Here is a 20,370-nt window from a genome sequence, read left to right on the forward strand (position 1 = left end):
TTAGCGTACTTGTAAATTAAATTTTCTAGAAAAACAAAAAGTTTTTTTTGTTTTTTTAAATAATAAATAAATAAGCGTACTATAAAAATTGTTATCGTGCTTCATCAGAATATAAAAATAAAAATAACAACCTAGCCATGGTGAACTTCGTGTAAAACAAAATACAAATGGGTGTTTACATATGTAATGGCATAGTACATAGTTCAATGCAAAAGTCCACTCGGATATTGGTATAGTTGTGTAAATGTACATTTGTTGGAGCACGCCCTAAAAGCATTCAAATGTCTAACTACGATAAATACCTTCATTTACTAAAGATAGTGAGCAATCGTCCCTAACGCAACATTGTAGGTTATCTCACGTTAAAATAAAGTTACAATTTTAAACATTAATTTTCAAGTAACAATTAAAATATAATATTATACTGTCGATTGCGTAAATTTTTATGTCATTCCCAAATAGTTTCAGTGGATATTATCATTGTGATAAGTAGGTACTTTTACGACGATCGTCTGCGATAAACCGAGTAAACTCTCTGTCAAGGCGAAATGCAACCAAACTACCTACATCGTTAGGAAAAGTAATCAGAATACACGTAATGCAAACACATTGTAACTATTGACTTTGACACAATTCCATAAGGAAGAATCAAGGTAGCGCAAAATTTCAAGTTTTCCTCAACTGAATCAGTACTAGAATAAAAAAAACCTGTGTGTTACTAAATTCATAATTTTACAAGTATGCGAGACTACATCCAAATTTGTTAAAGGTTTTATCAAAAATTATCCAAATCCTAATCTTCTACATTTGCAGAATATATTTCAAACCTTATGGTCACGAACTGCTTCTGTCTGTTGGTTTAAGACGGACCGCGCCGAATGAGCAGAGCCTCGATCGATGAAAACCGTGCCCCAGAGCCAAGCCGCGGTGCCAAATGGTACCACGAACTGCAGTGAGCGCTTCGAAACCACGGTGCATCGAGCCATCAAGGGCCATAGCACCGCTAATACTGAAATAGAGATCAGTAGGCTCGACTAAAGAAAAATCATTTATAAATTTTGAAAATGGGTGTACTAGGTATTTATTTCACATAGTCTAATAAATATGAAAAAAGATTAATTAATTGTTTCTAAACAAAGCTCACGATAATTGTTATAACGTTATGTAAAAACAAAGAAGGTGGGTGGGTCAAAATGCGTAAAAACAAATTTTACGGAAATATAGGAAGTAATATCTTCACCAGAATGTGTAAAGTGAACTAACTTTCTCCTAGCATCATATGATTTTTCTACTATACACAGCAAGTTTTTGTGAGATATGCCTACCGCTGATTAGGACTACGCACCTACGTGGGTGTATAATGATAAAATAACGCAACAATCTTATCTATAGAAATAAAAAATGCTATAATATTTAATAAAATTTACGAGCACAATTTCCTAAATGAATGTGAGAGTCGAGCACGCTTTGGCACCAAATGGGCCAGCTCACACTGGGAATGTACCAGTGTACCACACACCCACAGGAGATCGGCATAGAATATCCGGACACCCGTGTCCCTTTCCTCACCCTTTTGTTCCCTTAAATCTTTCATTCCAGATGATAATCCTTTCCCTTTTCTTTACCGATTAAAAGTGCGCAATACATTTGTAGCGGCCATGCCGCTGCCGATATTTATGGACGGTAGATATGGCTTACCATCTGGCGAACCACTCGCTCAGTTACATAAAAAAAACAAGCTTACAATTAAATAACTATATACATCTTCCTACCATCTATCGTGTTTTTATTATAATGATAATATGTTCTAAAACAGCTGTTTAGATATATGTCTGATATTATTCTCTTATATTTACTACCTATTTAATATATAATTAGAAAGTTTAATGCAGTCGAACTAAATTTTTCATATTCACAATTAAAACCTGCAGTATAAATTTGAACTATTTCATAGTGGATATTTTCACCGTGTTTGATGAAAATCATATCGTACACTTACTGTATAAGTCCAAGGAACTCTGATGATTTAGTAACACCACCGCACCTCTGGAGTCGTCTACATTCTCGACTCCTCGTACAGTCCATCGAATACCCAGAAGTCGAGCAGAAAACCTCAAAAGTGCTGCTGGTATTCTAAAAAATTCTTTAAATTTGAATCCATATATCATCAAATATATAGTTTAATAAACACAGATAACCAAGAAATATTTAATAACATCGTAATCTCTATGTTTACCACGGAACTATCACTTACAAAGCATTCTTGGGGTCAAAAGGTCTAAACAGCATGAGCGGAAGGGGTGCTGTTGCAAATATTAGCGATAGCACTGCAAATAATGTAAACTGAAACAGAAACGTGGAAATAATCGATGAATATCTAAATCTTTCTACGTTACCAGTATAAAACTGAGCATGTTTATTCATACCTTTATGTAATACCTAGCAATAGAACTAATGGAAAATAGTATGATTAGAAGGGCCATCACGCAGCCGAGCACAACATCAAAGGCAGCCATTTTTCTGATAAATTATTACATTTATGATACCTAAAACAAACAGAATAGTCATAATATCTAAAATGCAATTCATCAAAAAATATTCACACATCATTATTCAATTGAAATTCTTATTTGATCCTATATATTTTTTAAACATTTTAATTCACAAATTCAAATTTGTTGCTAGTATCTACCATATGAAATATTTAATGGGTATGTTCATATTACTATTTAATTAGAGTTTATATTGAACTATAAATATTTTTAATTTAAGTTATTTACATGTAACGTCCACTTATTTTGATATCCATATATTTTTCAGTAATAACAAATACAGTTTAATATTACTGAAGAATATTGCTTATTTTGAGAATTCTGTAATGACGCCTAACTTCTTTTTTCTGACACTTATGAGGTTAGAGATATATGGGTGGTCAGTGGCCGTCAACTTTCACTTTGATGAAAACAACATACTCAAAAAAAGGTCAGATAAACTAATAAATTAATAATGCAAGACTCTCGAACTAAAAGTGAAAAGGAAATGGCTAGTTTTGTTATTAGCGTATCCAAGTAAGATTTTAATTCGACACTTGCCTCAATAGAAATAGAAACAATTGCTATAATATACAAAATATGCTCTAGGCGCTTTTACTTCTTTTGAATAATTAGGTTCGAAGGAAATAAAAACGCCTCCATAATTTTTGCGTATAAAGAAAAGGAAAATAAATTAGTGAGTCTACCATATTGTTCACATGAATATTCCAAAATGCTTATGACACTTACTTTAATGATGCGTAAGCAATTAGTTTTGTTTACAATGGTCTTTGTTAAAATGCTTACTAACAACTATTGTTTTATACAAGATTAGTATTATTTGCCTATTTTTATTTAAGTGACAAATTGTTTTATATCTTTTAAAACATAGTTCTAACAAAAGTATTTGTTAATTACCATAACAAGAAATAAAATGACGTGAGAAAAAAGCGTTAATCAGATTGGACTTCATAGATACCTAGTTCTGGAAACACTACAATGCACATCTACATAATTATCTTAATTATCATTTGTTTAGTCTCCTTTCGTTACAATTTATGGAAATAATTTCCATACAAATACTGTAAAATAATATATCTAAATATACCTATACACATATTTAATATCTACTAGCTGTATCCTAGATACTTCCTTTTTTTACTGTTACTTAATTTTAATATTTAATATTATAACGAAACTGTACATAAAATTATACTTATCTGGCACTAATAACAAAAAGTACTATAGTATGTCTGTCTGTTTCCCTGTTTAGCTAGACTCAACTACGAAGCTGCTGAACTGACAATTGATGATCACGAAAAATAAGGCGACAAAAGTTCAAAGCAAGTTGTAGTAGCTACCTAGCCATAAATTTCGCAACAACTCATTATGCGTATCAAGATCGGGAATAATATCGATATAGTAATTGGTAAGTAAGTTAAAGCTTCAATGATATCCTTTTGATAACCTCTTAATAAGGCGACACATACCTACATAACAACATGCATTTATTAATTACTTTAATAAACGCTTATATAACACGCATATAGGTTTATGTCTGTTTCTTTTTTCGTATAAAACTATAAAAAAAACCAATATTATGCAAAAATTAGGAATGTAAATGTATTTTTTAATTTTAAAGTAATTAAGTCAAGGACGAAATTTTAAATTAACTGCGTGATAAGTGGGAAATGTCAACAAATGATGAATTGGATTCCTAAAAAAATCCAATTCTAACAATCGATAATATCTATAAATCGATTCCGAATGTTGACAATTAACAATTATATAAAATTCAAAATGACCAAAGATACAAACAATTCTATATATGAAATGGTATGATGCAGAAAGAAATCTTAAACACCTAATTGAAGTTTTAACTATTCCTAACAGTAGTTACGAAGAAAGTAGTTTAGAAGTTTTTTTTTATTTTTAATAAATAATACCATTTACTATTATTGGCTGTTATAATTGTGTTCAGTTATTGTATTATTATATTAAGTGTATTCAATAAACTTCTATTATGTCTTTCAAAACTTGAAACTACTCATTTTTATATACTTAGCCTAGTAATTTTAGTTAAATTACTATTATTTATTTATAAGGAAAATAAATATTCATGATTTTTCTATAGACATATTTTAACACATAGGGAAAAGAGAATAAATGAAATAATTTTAGACATCGCATATATACATAAAAAATATCGCTTATAATTTAAAAGCAATCATAAACTTGCATTTGAATAGAAAATTATAAAGAATTGTTTATAAAGGAAATTAAAATGTAATTTAACTTTCGGATTCAGTTAAAATAAATAGAAAAAAATATTACTCAGAACTTACTCAATGTCTTTGAAGATTCCACACTAAAAAAAACTAATATAATTTATGTTTGCATACAAATGTCCATAAAACAAATACGAGTATTCTTACTCATAGCTCACTGCCCATTGATAATAATAAATATTCACTCTACAGTAGAACACCGACGCACACTGTAGTGTGATACTGACTAAGCGTAAACAGGCAAACTAGGGCCGACGAGCATTTATTTACCTTGCGCTGAAACACGTCACACTCCATCAAAATGTCCACAAATCACGGTAATTGGTATAGGACAGTGCAACGTCTGTACCTGTAACTTGTGTAAGTTAATAGATATTATATTTAGTCTTTAAAATTTCGTATTTGTACTTCAAATGCAACTTCGTATTACGGACGAATAATCGTGTGAATGAATGGGAATTTGAGAAAATATATCAAGATCAAATAAAACGTAAAGGCCGATAAAAAAATATCAAACATGTCTATATCTATACATACCTATAAATAAAAATGATTATCAAAATGTGTTGCTAAGCTTAAAGTTCGAAAACGGCTCGACCAATTTGACTAATAACTTTTTTTTTTTATTTGTTAAGTCACAGAGAAGGTTTTTGTCGAGAGATAAAACGTTCAACGGGTGAAGCCGGGGTAGACCACTATTTTTAATGTAATTTTTTGAATGTCCTTCCCAAACCTTACTTCAGATTTTTCATATAATATTTAAAACGAAGTAAGTAACCTTATTAAAATATCTATTCTATTCAAAATTAAATAGGTCCAATCTAGACAATTTTATAAGGGAAGCATCCAGTTAACATCAACGAGGTTTTTGGGTTATGACTTGTATCTTGACGCAAATGACCTGTGTACTATTTTGTGTAATCAATTTAATTGCCCATAAGTTACATTTGAGGTAAATAGGTTAGTTAATTAGGATTTATAATACAAAATAATCATGAACATACAAAATTATAAATATTTAACGTCGTCAAGCACAAAGTGCCATCTTATTTGTATAAAAAACTTAAGTGGATGTCTGATTCCATCCAATACAACTCGCGAAACACGGTACAAGGACGTACTGATGGAAGTACCTCTCCACAGAACCTTAGCATTTAGGGGTGGTATTTAATATAAATATTATACATTACACATTAGTTTAAATTATTGTACTTATTTTATTTTTTGATTCTTTCTATTACATTTTTTTTTTTTTTTTTTTTTTTTATGTTATAGTCGGCAATGGAGCTGGTGGGTCACCTGATGGTAAGCGCTACCACCGCCCATGAACATTTGGAGAGGCGTAAGGTCAATTGCAGACCTTTCGCCTCTACAAATGGATTGCCGACTTTAATTGGGAAGTGAATGGGAAAGGATTGATGAGAGGAATAAAGGAAAGGACTGGGAAAGGTAAGGAAAAGGATATGGGCTTCCGGCTCCCCCACTCACCGTACGAAACACAATAGCAAGCTATTATTTCACGCCGGTTTTCTGTGGGGGTGTGGTACTTCCCCGGTGCGAGCTGGCCCAATTCGTGCCGAAGCGTGCTCGACTCCCACAATAAAAACCTGTACCTACACTGCCACTGTCAGGGGGTCAATGTGGTGTCCATTGAAAATCAGTGAAGAGTCTAATTTCAAATGGGCTGAGACTCTTATACACTAAGTGGATCTCCTTTTATACTAGGTTAATTTAGCTTTTTTTAAATCAAACAAAAAAAAACTGTGCTCTTTTTTAATAAGCGAACAGAGCGAGCGCATTTCATAAATAATTCAATATTATGCTCTTCATCGCGGTTTCAGCCTAGAAGTTCACGTTTCTTTGGGAATTTTTCAGGACATAAGTATTCTAGCACCTGCATTTCTTGGTCTCAAACTATATCCGTATTAAACTTTATTTAGATCAGCAATGAGATTAAGAGTAGAACATAGAGACTATTATCGTGGGGTACCTACCCCTTAGGCACATAAATTCGAAAGAGTAGAAGAAATTCGATTACTGTGGCAGGATCCCGTGATCCTGTGGCCTGAGGCTTGGCGTTGATATGGTTTGGCAAATAAAGCGGGTTCGAATCCCGCCTCGTGATCAAATTTTTTCTATTCTTTCAAAATTCTTTTATAAAGCATAAAGCATTTCAATGCTATAATACTAAAAATTTAATCGTGAATATTTTTATTCACAGCGTTCATATGCTCGTCTTAAACTCTAGAAAATTCCGATTAGAATAACATATTGTGGAATTTATGCGTAGATAAATAATTAAACTTTTTTTATCAAAAAATTAATAGGATAATGATTTAAATACTGATACTAATTTCATTACAATTAGATTCCGCACTTATTTGAACTTATAAATTTAAACAAATTTAAAAACTGTTATTGAGGCTATAGTACTTATCAGTGTTGTGACATGCCAGTTGGTGTATCTTGTATACTGTATGCTATTGCGGACTGTTTTGTGATATTCTATACTTTTCTCTTCTTATTACTTGTTTACTTATCTAAGCTAATATTATAAAGAGGAATCGTTTGTGTTCTTTTTATGTTTGCAAGGTTTTAAAAAAAATCAGATTTCAAAAATTCTTTCACCCTTAAAAATTATAATTATTAGCTGCAACACTGAATGACATAGGCTAAACGGGGTGTCCCGCGGCCCGCCGATGGAAGATATTATGCTCAACGGTATTGATAGTTTTGCAAACGCTGATTGCGGAATAAATGCTTACACATCAAAACAACGTACAAAATGTCTCATCCAATTTTTGTATTTTTCATTGTGCCTCTCTAAACACGTAAGTGTGCGGGTGACAAAAGTGGACGGGTAGCCAGTTAGTAGTGTACAGTTTTAAGTATTCATCTAATAGGAAAAATGCATCAGGGACATTATGAGTACTTCTACGTAATTAGCGTATAAAAAACTTCAGCTAAACAATAAAACAAACTCTTCAGCTTTATAATATTAAATATGGATTACAACTGATTGAATTATGGTTGTTTGCAATGGATACATTCAAAACTATTTAATTACTGTTGAAAATTTATTTATCAACTGTTAGATATTATAGGCTATCCTTCATTTTAATTTTCATCCTGTTGCCAAGAACATAGCAGGGGCAAGCAGATAGGTACTTAATAATATAGTTATTTATTTTAAGTACTTATGTGCTTAAATAAAATATAGAAAATAGTATTTATAGCAAAATTTATTAAAATAACTTCATTAAATAAATAATATTTACAACTTGGTATATCATTCATGTCTATGGTAAAATTTACATGCAATTCATAACATAATTTAAAGCCCTAAAGCAAGGTGCTAAGTGCTGCATTTATAAGTTTTATAAAAAAATAAATTGCAAATTAACACTTTTGTGCCCTTTGACAACAATATGGTATTCGTAAAACATCAAAACATTTTTTTCTTCATAGCTGTGTATCGTTCAGTATACTCATTATATCCTTCAACTGAAGCTAATTGCTTGGCTTCAAAAAGATTTCCATCTAGGTTAATAGTGTGTATTTTTGAATCTCTTAGTAAACTAGGTTGTATTGCATCGAGACACAAACAATTTTCTTCTAATCTCAATATTTTTAGCCTTGGAGCTTGATGAAAATCTTCAGCGAGGCTTGTAATCTCATTCTGACTCAAATTCAGCTCAGCTGCATAAAAATTAACCATGCCACTTGGAATTTCAACAATCTTATTGTTTGAAATATCAACAACCTCTAAATTCTTTAAGCCAAATAGTTGTACAGGAAACATTTTAAACTTGTTATTGCTCAAATAAATTTGTTTCAAATTGGTTAACTGTGAAAAGGAATCAGGAAGCTTTGATATGCTGTTAGAAGAAATGTTTAACATTTCTAATTTTTTCAGATTAGATATCGAGTTGGGTAAATCGTGAATTGAATTAGTGTTTAAGTTAAGCTGTTTTAACAATTTCAGCTTACTTATATCATCCGCAATACTTGAAATTTTATTTTTTGATAAATCCAAATTTCTAAGATGGTCTGCTAAGTTAAGGACTTCTTCGGGTATTTCTTTGAGTCTGTGATTAGAAATTTGTAGAACACCTGTCTTTGATGCAGTTTCATAATGTTGTTTCAATCCAGAGTTCCCCATCAATAAGTAATTTTTCTAATTCTCAGGTGATTCCACTTATTTAATTTGACAGGCAACTTATACGTAGTGTCATGAAATATAAATTATCCGATAAATCAAAAAGACAAAATAACAATATAAAGAGGATAAATAACAATCACAATCCACAAAACAACTTCGACAAGAATTGACAAAAAATAAGAATGAGGTGTCAGTTGTCACTTGTCACTGTCAAAATGCAATAGAGCTTATAGGTACTTTGTGGCGTAGACCTTGAGTGTACATAAGCGTGATAAGCACGCAATGATTTTTTTTAACGAAATTATGTCCCGCCATAACTTGATTACAATACCATAACAAATATAAATAAAATATTTCTCTCCTACTCATGCATGCGATGCATATTGCTTTTAATACTGATTGAATGTCTCAAGAAGAAGAGGTTGTTCATGCATGTTCCCACTAGTGTTTTCAGTTCATACTTAAGTGCTTATAAGTTATTACATTATATCCCATATCCTTTTCCTTACCCTTCCCATTCCTTTCCAATTCAAAGACGGCAATCCATTTGTAGAGGCGTAAGGTTTGCAAACGACCTTACCCCTCTCCAAATGTGCGGGCGGTGGTAGCGCTTACCATCAGGCAACCAACTAGCTCCATTGCCGACAGTGACATAAAAAAAAAATTGGAGTTGAGTAGTTCCCAAATTAGAAACAAATTAAGGTTAGAGGCTCCCCACTATCCTAAATGTATACCACCAATTTAGTCCCACGATCAGATTTAGAAATTATCTACGAATGGAATTGAGATCGTTTAACATATTGATAAATATTAAACAACACGTATAAATAAATCTTGTGTTACCCCGTTCTTCAAAAGCTAAATTCTGTAATACGAGAAAGACGTATAAATGCCAAAGAAAATTTGTTATAACCGCTAATAAGTCAAGATTTAAAATTCAGATAGGTTTGGTATATTAGAGAATGCTCTTTTAATCCAAACCTATCTGACAAACATTTTCCTGAAATATTTTATACTATTTATAAAAGTTAATAATAAGTTTTAAATAACGATTTGCGATTACCTACACCTTTATCATTAGACTTCTAAATGATTCAGTCAATTTCTAAATTTAGGAACTAAGTTGCTGAATGCGATTAAACTTTCCTAAATTCAGTGACGATTAAATTAAGTCGACTAAATTTATTGAGATGTATATATAAGCTCATAATATATCCTAATGTCGGTCACCCACATTTACAAGAATATGCAAACCTACATCTTTTGTCATGTTATGTTATATTTCAATCCTTTAATCGAAAATAATTTTTGTTGTAGAAAGTAAGTAGTCTTCCTACTGTTATAAGCTGCGATAAAAATTTAACGAGCTAAAAAATTACATAGCACAACATTAATGCTTTTCTCATAAACTTCAAAAACATTAATATTATTTTAATAATTTATTTATTATCTATAACATTCAAAGGCATAAGAAAAAAGTATTTGTATCTGTTTTGATATGTATTCGAATTTATATCATCTGTGGCTGTACATATCCGAAATAGGAATTTCATTATAATACAGAATTTAAACAAATTATACTCTTTGACCATGTATTTTTTATAAAAAATTAAATTTAAATAGTATAATGTTTTGGAAATGTAAAGTGATGAAATTAGTATACATATTCATTCATTAATTGCATTAAATTTATTGTTTAACCGCGGGAAAACTACTCGACGTTTGACTACTATAATGGCCGCAGCAGCGCCAATGCTTGTAGTGTTTGTTCATTAGAAATGAAAATAGTTTAAAATAAAAGTGTACTTGCTTTATCTATTGCAAATTTCATAGTTTGGAAATGGACATAAATGCCGGTAAGTCTCTAATTGTCTCAACCCCATCGTTTTATGATATATTGACAAATCGAAATAGCTCAATGAAAGCAGTCTATATCTCAAAGAGTTTTAACTTCTTCAATTCCCGGCAACTAACATTTAGGAGGAGCGATTGTACAAAATACACTGATGATCTTAAATCAATAAAAACTTATTAACTGCAATCGTGTAAACGTGGTATATGAAACGACCCAAAAATAATTTGTTTGTTTCATATCTATCATGAAATCGAAATGAGACGGTCAAGCATAGAACCGTTTTCTTTTATAAATTTCTAGATTCCTATTTCGTCATTTTCGTATAGGTCGTTAACATAGATAGCTTAATAAACTAATTTTTCAAGTATCAGCTGCTCAATAATGATCCTTTTTCTTACACAGTAGTACATAATGTTATCGATAATAGTCATATACTTGGTCAGTTAACTTGTAATCAAGTATAATTAATTGAATAGGAAGCTCTCACTTTTAGAATATAAAGAAAATGTCCTTTTTATTTTGGCATTCTAATGGATTAATAATTGAAATGTGAGTATTTTATTTTAATATAGTCTAGAGCTGTTGAGATGTTGTGTTCAGCAACAAATTATACTTTTATGTCTTTTCAAAAAGAAAACTTTGGAACAAGAAAAAAAGCCTATAGATCATAAATATTCCCAATATAATAAGCAAGTAATAAAGTAAGTGTTAAATATCTCTTTTAAAGTTTTGCACCTATAGTGAAGAATATTTCATAAATTTTTGAACAAATTTAATTCCAGTTACTTTTTATGATATATTTACTCTTTTTTTTTTTGTTCCATGTTCTCATTCAGTTTCTAATCATAATTTATAGTGCAGTTGACAATACTAAGTAAGTGATCAAAGTAAAAAAAATATGTTTAACAATCAAGTGCAACCTCTTTAAACCATTTTGTTATTGTTAAATAGACAAATTAATTATCTAAATAAAAGGAATTATAATAATTAGTTAAATTAATAATAAACAGGACTTATCTGCTCAGCTTTTCCTGTCCGCAAATATAAATAATTGATTGTTCTCTGAATATAACAGATGTCCACTTTTAACATGGAATCTTTTGTGTATTTAAGACTTTTTTTAATTTAGGGGCATACAACATTTTTGGATCTGTAAATTTATTGACATTGATACAAAATCATCATACAAAAAGTGTGAAGAATAGTGTACTGCCTTATATTAAGTTGATTGAAAATAATACATTTATCAAGTAGTATAACATCTGATAAAAAAATATTTTTTTTTTATAATACCTGAACCACAATTATAAATCCAGCCCTTTTCCAATTTAGAAAATCCTAATTTGAGATGACTTATGTGGCCGACTCATAATTTAAAACTATTTTTTTTTACTTTTTAAGAGGTTTCAGCACAGTTATCGCTTATAGACGCCTTGTTGAGCGACTTTGACAAAACAATAACGCCAAGTCCAGATAAAAAGAATGAGAAAAAAGAAGAAGAAACACAGAATGCAATGCCAGACTCTACAACCAACACGGAAAAGAGTAATGCCAATCCATTCCACTGTGGTGATGATGTGCTTGTACCTAACAAAGATGGCAGATATTATTTAGGTATGTTTTACTAACTTAAATAATATAAAAATAATCAATAGAAATAACTACAGACTTTTGGTTTTGCTTTACTTTTATTCAGAGCCTCTAATTTTGTAATATGCTTTCTGCTTCACTGTACTTACTAGTAGCTACTTTTAAATAACATCACATGATATCTATTGGTGGTACAATCTTTGGAGCTGTTGTAGTGATAGATATCATTTCTAAAGTTTTTGTTTTCATAAGAACTGTATAAGAAACATAGATATTGGAATTTCGTTTGATGCAAAATTTTCTGATTTTCTGTCTTTATTCCAAGAAACTAATTGAAAATTTAGGAATAGATGGATATCTCAAAAAAGAAAATAATAGCCTTGTTTATGTATTCTCATATCTAACTAATGGACTCTACAAACCTTCCTTGCTAGAATACAAACCATCCATAAACCATTTTAAATATGAAACCAAATGTGGTTAGCCATTTAGATATACAGAATTATATATATTGAGGTACTCTTTGTACAAAACATGTCTTTGAATAATGTATAGAACTCTCTGTGTTCAATAATACCATTATTTATTTTCAATCTTCATATCCCATAACAACTGACCCGAGTTAGCTGGTAGTACCATTCATACTGTGATCGCGTGCACAGGAACCATTGTAGAGCTGAGCACAAGTAACGACAATGACTCGTGCGAGGTGGGCACGGGCGTGGCGCGGTGCCTGGTCAAGTTCGGCGACGGCACGCACGCGTGGGCGCCGGTGTCGACGCTGAAGCTGCTGAGCGCGCCGCCGGCGGACGACGGCCGCATCATGTGCGTGGTGTGCAAGCGCCGCGAGGGGCCCGCCTCCAGCCCCGCGACCAACGCGATCATCGCGTGCGACATGTGCGGCCGGGGGTACCACGCCAAGTGCCACACGCCGCCCGTCGAGGCTTGGATCAGCGGTGAGTGAGCAGTAACGTGTTCGTCAATTGAGAAATCTGTCTATTAATCACTGTTGTATTAGTTTAGACTTTCAATCAAATAGAGACTTATTAAATCCTGGATATATTATAATAAATTCTTTATTTCGGGGTAACAAGGACCCAATATCACATTTTATAACAATTTTACAAAAATAAATTCACAAAAACATAATTGCAAAAGTTAAAATTAAAATAAAATAAAAAGTAATAATATATAATATTATTATCCTCCCATTTACATTCTCAACCTAAAATGGAGCATTGAAATCATGTATATGATGGTGTTAACTGTTAACGCTATAATCACTACATAGTATAAAATTAATTCGCTTTCCAGTGTGTGTGTGTCTGTATGCTTAGATCTTTAAAATTACTCAGCAGATTTGGATGAGGTTTTTTTTAATACGTAGAGTGATTCAAGAGGAAGGCTTATGTGTATAATGACATCCATTAAACTTCTCTGAATTTCACGCGTTCCAAGCCATGGGCAAAAGCTAGTATGAAAGAACTTTCGATTCAACATTTAGCAGAAACAAAAACCAAAACCTGGTGTGGACCATCTATTTAAATTAGTATAGCATCCAATGAAAGTGCAATAACATGAGTATAACTGGTTCTAACACTAGTTGTTTGCAGTTAACTATACAAGGCCAAACAGAACTAAATGTTTGTTTATAATTAAATATCCCAAAGAACAAATATGAGCATTGATTGATTCCCTTGCAAATTTATGTGGTTCAAAACTAAATTAATATTGAAAATTGAAATAATTATCTTTCCTAAAGCTATCCTCTAATACGAGTTTCGTATGACATCTAAAGTAAATGCTGCTGAGAATTAAATGTAATCAATTTTCAAGGAGCATCATGGCATTGCAAGCGATGCGTGGACCAACGATATCGCGTGGCGGCGGCGGAAAACAGAGCGTTGAAGCGGTCTGACCTGTTTCGGTTTAAGGGCGGCCAGCAGCGGCGGCAGCAGCAAGAACTCATCCCACCGTGTGATGTAAGCTCATTTAAGATTCCCATTATTCATTAATCTTGGCTACTGGATAGAATACTAGCTTGCTAACCAGTGGGCAAAAGCAAAATTTTCTATAGCTCATGTATTATAGAATTATATATTCTGATACATAAGCTACTTCTTTGCTAAGCAACATCAAAACCAGTTACATTGGTTTCCGCATAAAAGAGAAACACATCCACACATTCTTTCAAACTTTCGTGATTGTGATATAGTAAAGAAGAATATCTTATGTAATGAGCTGTGTCTTCTAAGTTCATACATATAAATAAAACTCATGTAGAAGTATTTAATTATGACTACAATGGGTACTACATCTTCGAAGTTGTTGCTTTTACCATATCATAAATTTTACTAGTTACCTCTCTTTGTATTGCTATATAACTTTTTCTTTCTTATGCAGACTGCATCCACCACATCTTCAGCTGCATCGGATACCGGAAAGGATCTGGGTGAAGGCCATTGTTATTGCGACGAAAAAAGCGATTGGTTAGCACAGGCAAGTGAAAAAACATTTCAATATATTTGTGATAGAATTATACACGCATTACAAATAATAAATTATTTCAGATGTTATTATGTTGTCGATGTGCCCGCTGGTTTCACCAAAGATGCGTTTCGAGTTTACAATATCCATTGTATGCAGGTGATAAGTAAGTATCGATATAATTTTATCATTACTCATGTGTTAAATAGTTGTGTGATATGAATGAAACAAACAAAAAAATATTTTTCATTAATCACATTAATGATTACTAAAGCTGAATGAATTTATGATAGTTATTTTACAGTCAATTCATGATTCAGCTATTATGTGTCCATTTATTGAATCAACGCAATACCGTTTTGAATACTTTATTTATAAATAATTGAACCTATTTAAAAACATATTATAGATGAAGTGCATCAAATTTACCTAAGAATAGACAATTTGACACACATTTATATCTCAAATCTTGTTGGTGAAGCCAGTAAACACAATTTACCTTTGCTCCCATGACCATACATAAAATTTTGAACAAAAATGCTCATTCCAGATTGTATATATTCGCATGTGCGAACTGCAACGGCGGGGAGGAGTTCCTGCGGCGGCTGGAGCTGTGCTGGCTGGATCTGGCTCACCTCGCCCTGTACAATCTCACACAGTACAACGCGCCCAACTACTTCGACCTGGATACCGTTATTATGCCCTACATTATGGACAATTGGCATGCTTTGCAACTGCCGGAAAAGGTTATATGAGATACTATACACAAAATATATTGCAAATTTTAATAGAATACACAAATCGGGAATAACTAACACACCAAACTCGTGATATAGTACTGTAGTTTCTTAAATAATAAAGGGGTAGAAAAGGTGCTGGAAACATTACATGTTAAAAAAGTTGGCAACACTAAAGTACTAAAATATAGCACCAATATGTGCGTCGTTCTAAAAGTGTTTTGCATGTATTATCATTTGTAACTAATAGCTCAATTAACAGGAAATGTAACAATAACATGCTTCTTCTTTCATACATACTATATTTAAAAAGTGGTTATACTTTATAGTTGATTTAACCCATAGATGTGGCGAACTCCAGTAAACGAAAGAAGGGAAAAGATTTTAACAGCCTTGACATCGTCTCGGAAAAGATTCAAGTGCGGTAGAGAGATGAAGAAACGCGCAACTATATGGGGCCTGCGATTGCGTCGACCGCCGCCACCGCCCATGCAACTGTCGGCTTTGGAACAGGTTGATATAAATATGACTTGTATTCGTATGGGTTTCATATAGCATCCCATTTTCCTAATTTTTAAATATTTTAAAGGTGAAGAAAGGTGTGCCATTGACTGATGAAATGGTGCGAGAGTATGCTCCAAAGCTCCGATTTTTGCCCCGACTACCTTCTCCGCAGAATGTCACGTCTCTAGATGATTGGTGTGTGTTTTTGTTATACTTTACATATTACATTTTTATTTCACTTTTTCAAGGAATTTAATCCTATTACATCTTCTTTGTTCTAGTTCTCTACCCTCCAGTAGTAACAACGAAAAGAGTTCCTATAAAAATAATCAACATATGATAGTACCAGTAGATGGACATTGGCTAAACTTGATGATGGGAAAACGGTTTCACGAAAATCTTAGTTCAAATTCAGAAAATGACTCCATTAGTTCCTATGAATCTGTAAAAACTTGCGAACGAGACGACCAGCCCTCCCCACCTATTTGCACTTCAACGGAAACAAAATCCGACACCAAAGATGATAATTTAGAAAAAATGTCTGAAATAAATGAGTCTGAATCGAATGAGGCGAAGTCCACATGCGAAGAACAACCACTGCCATCCTTAGATACGTCATTAGCTCCATGTCCAGTTAAATTAGATAAAATATCCAAAGATATTAGTGATGACATTAATGAAGATAAAAGTGACTCCTGTACTATAAATATAAACTCTCACTCTACTAGAATAGCGACAATGAACCTCGAGGTGTCCAAGTTGTCGACGAAGAATATCATTGAACATTCCAAAATCATGTCACTCCAGCATATGGATCGCATACCGCCGTACAGCGGTAGTTTAGTCCATGAGGTAGAATCTTCGGGAGATGAAACGTCGAGTAGAGGCACATTAGATGCTATAATTCCGCCCTTAAAAGATTTCCAGGGCAAAAATAATCCATTTTTAATGCAAAATTCTTATTCGTCCAAGACGCCATTTGCATCTAATATGAATGTGTATAATAGACAAAACGGTAAATTAAGTCAATACCATTCACGATTCTCACTGCCCAATCAGTTGAATCCATTATTTGGACCAGTAGTAAGGCCGATGAAGCGAAAGTTAAGCGAAAAGGATATTGTTATAGGCCCCAACGGGGAGGTCAAGCGGAGAAAATATAGACGGCCTAAAAAACATTTACAGCTACAGGTAATTTGTTAAGTACTTGTTGATTTTGAAATTGTATTTTATTTGACGCCAAATGTGATTTTATAACTCATCCCGAAATTACAATTGTTTCGATAACCATTTTTTAAGTTTTTTTTTATTTTTTTAATAACAAAATAAATAATTTCCAGCTGAATAAATCATGTCCACTGCCAGACGATATATCAAAGACTGTCGTGACCCCGACCGACAACGGGGACGTCGCACCACCGACTGCGCATAACTTAAGCAACGTGAACTTTCACGGTAGAAGACTGAGACAGAGGCAAGAGAAGAATTACTACGAGAACGCGCGGCGGAACACGAGCAACAGCGCGAACAGCATCAACAGCGTGAAGAGCCTGCAGCTGAGTCCGCACAAGGAGGCGGCGGCCGGCACCGAGGTGCGCGCGCAGCAGCTGTCGGCGCTCAAGTCCAGCGTGCAGTCGTACTTCCGCGCGGGCCAGACCTTCCGCGTGCTCGCGCGCCGCCTCGCGCCCGGCCTGCAGCCCGCCTACCTCATCGAGTGGGACTCCAACACCTCATAGTCGATCTTATGAATTTATTTAATTATACATATTAATGTAATAATATATAAGTGCTTGTCTGTAGATTAATTTAGGTGTACAGTATGATCGAGGAATGTGATATATTATTATTCCAGCGATATCTTGTTTTTTATTACTCTTGTCGCCCTAATACGTAATTAGAAAAAAATTATTAGTGGTAAATGCATTTTGCGTATTATGAAAGTGGAACCCTCTTACTCCTATACATCTTCTCCTATTCATTTAGTATAAAATTAAAACTCATTTTTAGAAGGAGCCGGGCCGCGAAATGTGTTCAGGAGTAGCTCACAATCACTTATGACATCAACACAATAACACACTGCTACTAATACATAGTAAAGTAGTCGTACGACAACAAAAACGAAAAGAATAACTATCAATATTTATAGAGAGAGATACCGTTTTAGCGCCAAAAAGGTGAATAACATGGATATAACTGTTTCAGTTTAAAGTTTTGCGTGGAAAAAAGGTTTTCTTGTACGAAGGTGGTCCGAGAGATCGATCAGTAATGTTTGTGCTTCTGCGGTAATGCAAGTGAAACATAAGTTTGGATAACGTATTTTTAAAATGGATTCGTAAGTTTCTTGACACGATGTGAGAATTGATCGATGGGTATTCGCTAAAACGCGATTCATCCAATAAATCTTTACACTACAACGATGGATGGGATTTGTCTTGGACTGGATTCTTATATAATTAGGTAAAAAGTTAAAATTTAAACACACATTGAACATCGTCGTAGCTAATTGATATATCTTTTTACATACAACAAATTACAAAATTGGAGACACGATTATACGGCATTACACACTAAATATTTGCCAAAGAAAGAAAAAAATTTTATACACACAGATTTGGCGTATTGATCAAGTATTTGTACATGCTTCACGAAAAATGGTAGGTAACGTTGTATAAATAATAGTAAAATTTGAGATTTAAATAATTTAATTAAAATGTTTACAAAATTAACAAATATATTGATATGTTTGAATATATAGATATGTTTGCGGCTTTTTAAGACAAAAAATCTTTAATTGAAGTACACATTAAGCTAGAAGAATTGCAAGGTCAAAAGGCGTTCTTATGTTGTTTGAAATTTTATTGGATTGAAGCGTGAGGCCCCTGCAACAGCGGGGCCCCGGACGATTGCCCTTTTTGCCACCCCCTGACGTTGCTGCTGGAAATCTTGCTGTTGAGCTCGCTTGTTAGTTTTTAACAACGTAAACAACTTATAGTCAAGTTTTGTATAAAACCATCCGTAGATCCCGTGTGGCTTACCAGAGCGGTGTCTTCCATTTGTCACACGAAGGTATAGGTATTCTTTAGTGTATGATTATGGTCGAATTTCGACCACGAGGGTAGAACAATTTGTAAATACTCACTACACAGTATTCGGTATACCATTAATATAATAATGCCATGTCTATATTTTAACAGCGCATAACTTCAATACAATTTAATATATTAAAAATTAATCTTGGCATTCCATAAGTATATACTTCGAAATAGACCACTGGACATATTTTAATGTGATATCCGTTGTGGTAAGCGATGATTTTCAATAGAAATGATAATGACTCGACGTGTAACCGCTAACTTTGTACTTTCAGAATTCACAACTCCTGTTAATAAATAACAAGCATTTTATCGATTCTTGGATTTTTAATATAAAGATATAATTAGATTAGTGTGCGTTTGTTCGAAAATTGTCTGTAACTATTGAGAAATTTTTAAAAATCCTTTAATATGTAGAAAACTGCATCACTCCTGTTTTATGCAGTATTTGGTTGTGATGATGTGATCAGTCAATTTTAACAGTAAAATAGCACTGCTGTTTGACGGCCAGTGACCAGCGAAAAGTTTGACGTATCGACGTCAGACATCGGTCTGACAGTCTGTCTGTCTGTCTGTGGCCTGCGGTGATAAAGAAATGGATCGATTTTGATGCGTTTTTTATCATTTGAAAGTCATTTTCCATGCGGTGGATTTCTTTACTGAATCTATAACTTAAACATACTTTTATTGAAAGCCTCCAGTTTGTTTACGTTCCAAGTTCACGCGAACGAAGTCGCGGACAACAGCTAGTTAATCAATGTAAACAGTTGTTTAGTTCAGTGAGTATACAATACCATAATATGCACTTGCATCATGTAAAATTCGTCGAACGTCGTTTTATAAGTATAGAAACAGTTTATAGTATTTCTTTTCATACGAAAATATTTTAGAAAAAATAATTCATTTACCTATGTCCTATACTATTGCGATCGTAGATTTCGTGTTTTAGTGATCTTACATCCTTGTTCCGATCCCGAGTAACAATAATAAACATAATTGTAACAGCAGCATGTTAAATATGGCGTTTCATTAAAAATTTCTTGATGTCTCAATATCCTAAACTGTGGGAATAATGGTGCCCTTATAAATTTAAGGGTACCATTCCTTGTAGATTATGCTAAAAC

At 33.0% G+C, this 20,370-nt stretch overlaps 3 protein-coding genes across 5 annotated transcripts in view; 1 reads left to right on the forward strand and 2 right to left on the reverse strand.

Annotated features, from left to right (window-relative positions):
- LOC119830211 (1-acyl-sn-glycerol-3-phosphate acyltransferase alpha-like) overlaps positions 1 to 4,969 on the reverse strand; it is an 11,445-nt gene extending 6,476 nt beyond the window's left edge. The window contains exons 1-5 of the mRNA XM_038353128.1: positions 4,877 to 4,969; positions 2,427 to 2,546; positions 2,255 to 2,343; positions 2,000 to 2,133; positions 828 to 1,009 (exon numbers count right to left, since the gene is read on the reverse strand). Of these exons, the coding sequence (XP_038209056.1) occupies positions 828 to 1,009; positions 2,000 to 2,133; positions 2,255 to 2,343; positions 2,427 to 2,516 (495 nt within the window). The 5' untranslated portion in view covers positions 2,517 to 2,546; positions 4,877 to 4,969. The remainder of the gene's footprint in view (positions 1 to 827; positions 1,010 to 1,999; positions 2,134 to 2,254; positions 2,344 to 2,426; positions 2,547 to 4,876) is intronic.
- Positions 4,970 to 8,043: 3,074 nt separating this feature from the next.
- LOC119830409 (leucine-rich repeat-containing protein 57-like) lies at positions 8,044 to 9,177 on the reverse strand. Its single transcript, XM_038353423.1, has one exon. The coding sequence runs from the start codon at positions 8,979 to 8,981 to the stop codon at positions 8,265 to 8,267; it is 717 nt and encodes a 238-aa protein (XP_038209351.1). The 5' UTR covers positions 8,982 to 9,177; the 3' UTR covers positions 8,044 to 8,264.
- A 1,320-nt stretch (positions 9,178 to 10,497) lies between these two features.
- Positions 10,498 to 18,011, forward strand: LOC119830139. 3 transcript variants are annotated; one of them, XM_038353016.1, is made up of 11 exons: positions 10,498 to 10,837; positions 12,238 to 12,450; positions 13,089 to 13,382; positions 14,263 to 14,408; positions 14,830 to 14,925; positions 14,997 to 15,079; positions 15,464 to 15,659; positions 15,996 to 16,163; positions 16,240 to 16,349; positions 16,436 to 17,345; positions 17,495 to 18,011. In XM_038353016.1, exons 1-11 carry the CDS (start codon positions 10,822 to 10,824, stop codon positions 17,888 to 17,890), a joined length of 2,628 nt encoding a protein of 875 aa, XP_038208944.1. In that variant the 5' UTR covers positions 10,498 to 10,821; the 3' UTR covers positions 17,891 to 18,011. The 3 variants fall into 3 exon arrangements, with proteins under 3 accessions (XP_038208944.1, XP_038208945.1, XP_038208947.1); XM_038353017.1 differs by having other exon boundaries at positions 12,247 to 12,450; XM_038353019.1 differs by having other exon boundaries at positions 12,252 to 12,450.
- Positions 18,012 to 20,370: the final 2,359 nt, after the last annotated feature.

The sequence above is a fragment of the Zerene cesonia genome, chromosome 11 (genome assembly GCF_012273895.1).
Source record: "Zerene cesonia ecotype Mississippi chromosome 11, Zerene_cesonia_1.1, whole genome shotgun sequence".
Classification (NCBI taxonomy): domain Eukaryota; kingdom Metazoa; phylum Arthropoda; class Insecta; order Lepidoptera; family Pieridae; genus Zerene; species Zerene cesonia.

Excerpts from the sequence above, each read along its gene's own strand:
- LOC119830409 (XM_038353423.1), bottom strand. The coding sequence starts at position 8,981 with ATGGGGAACTCTGGATTGAAACAACATTATGAAACTGCATCAAAGACA.
- LOC119830139 (XM_038353016.1), top strand. Across the intron at positions 15,660-15,995 it reads CTTTGCAACTGCCGGAAAAG|ATGTGGCGAACTCCAGTAAA; the intron begins GTTATATGAGAT and ends TTTAACCCATAG. Across the intron at positions 16,350-16,435 it reads GTCACGTCTCTAGATGATTG|TTCTCTACCCTCCAGTAGTA; the intron begins GTGTGTGTTTTT and ends TCTTTGTTCTAG.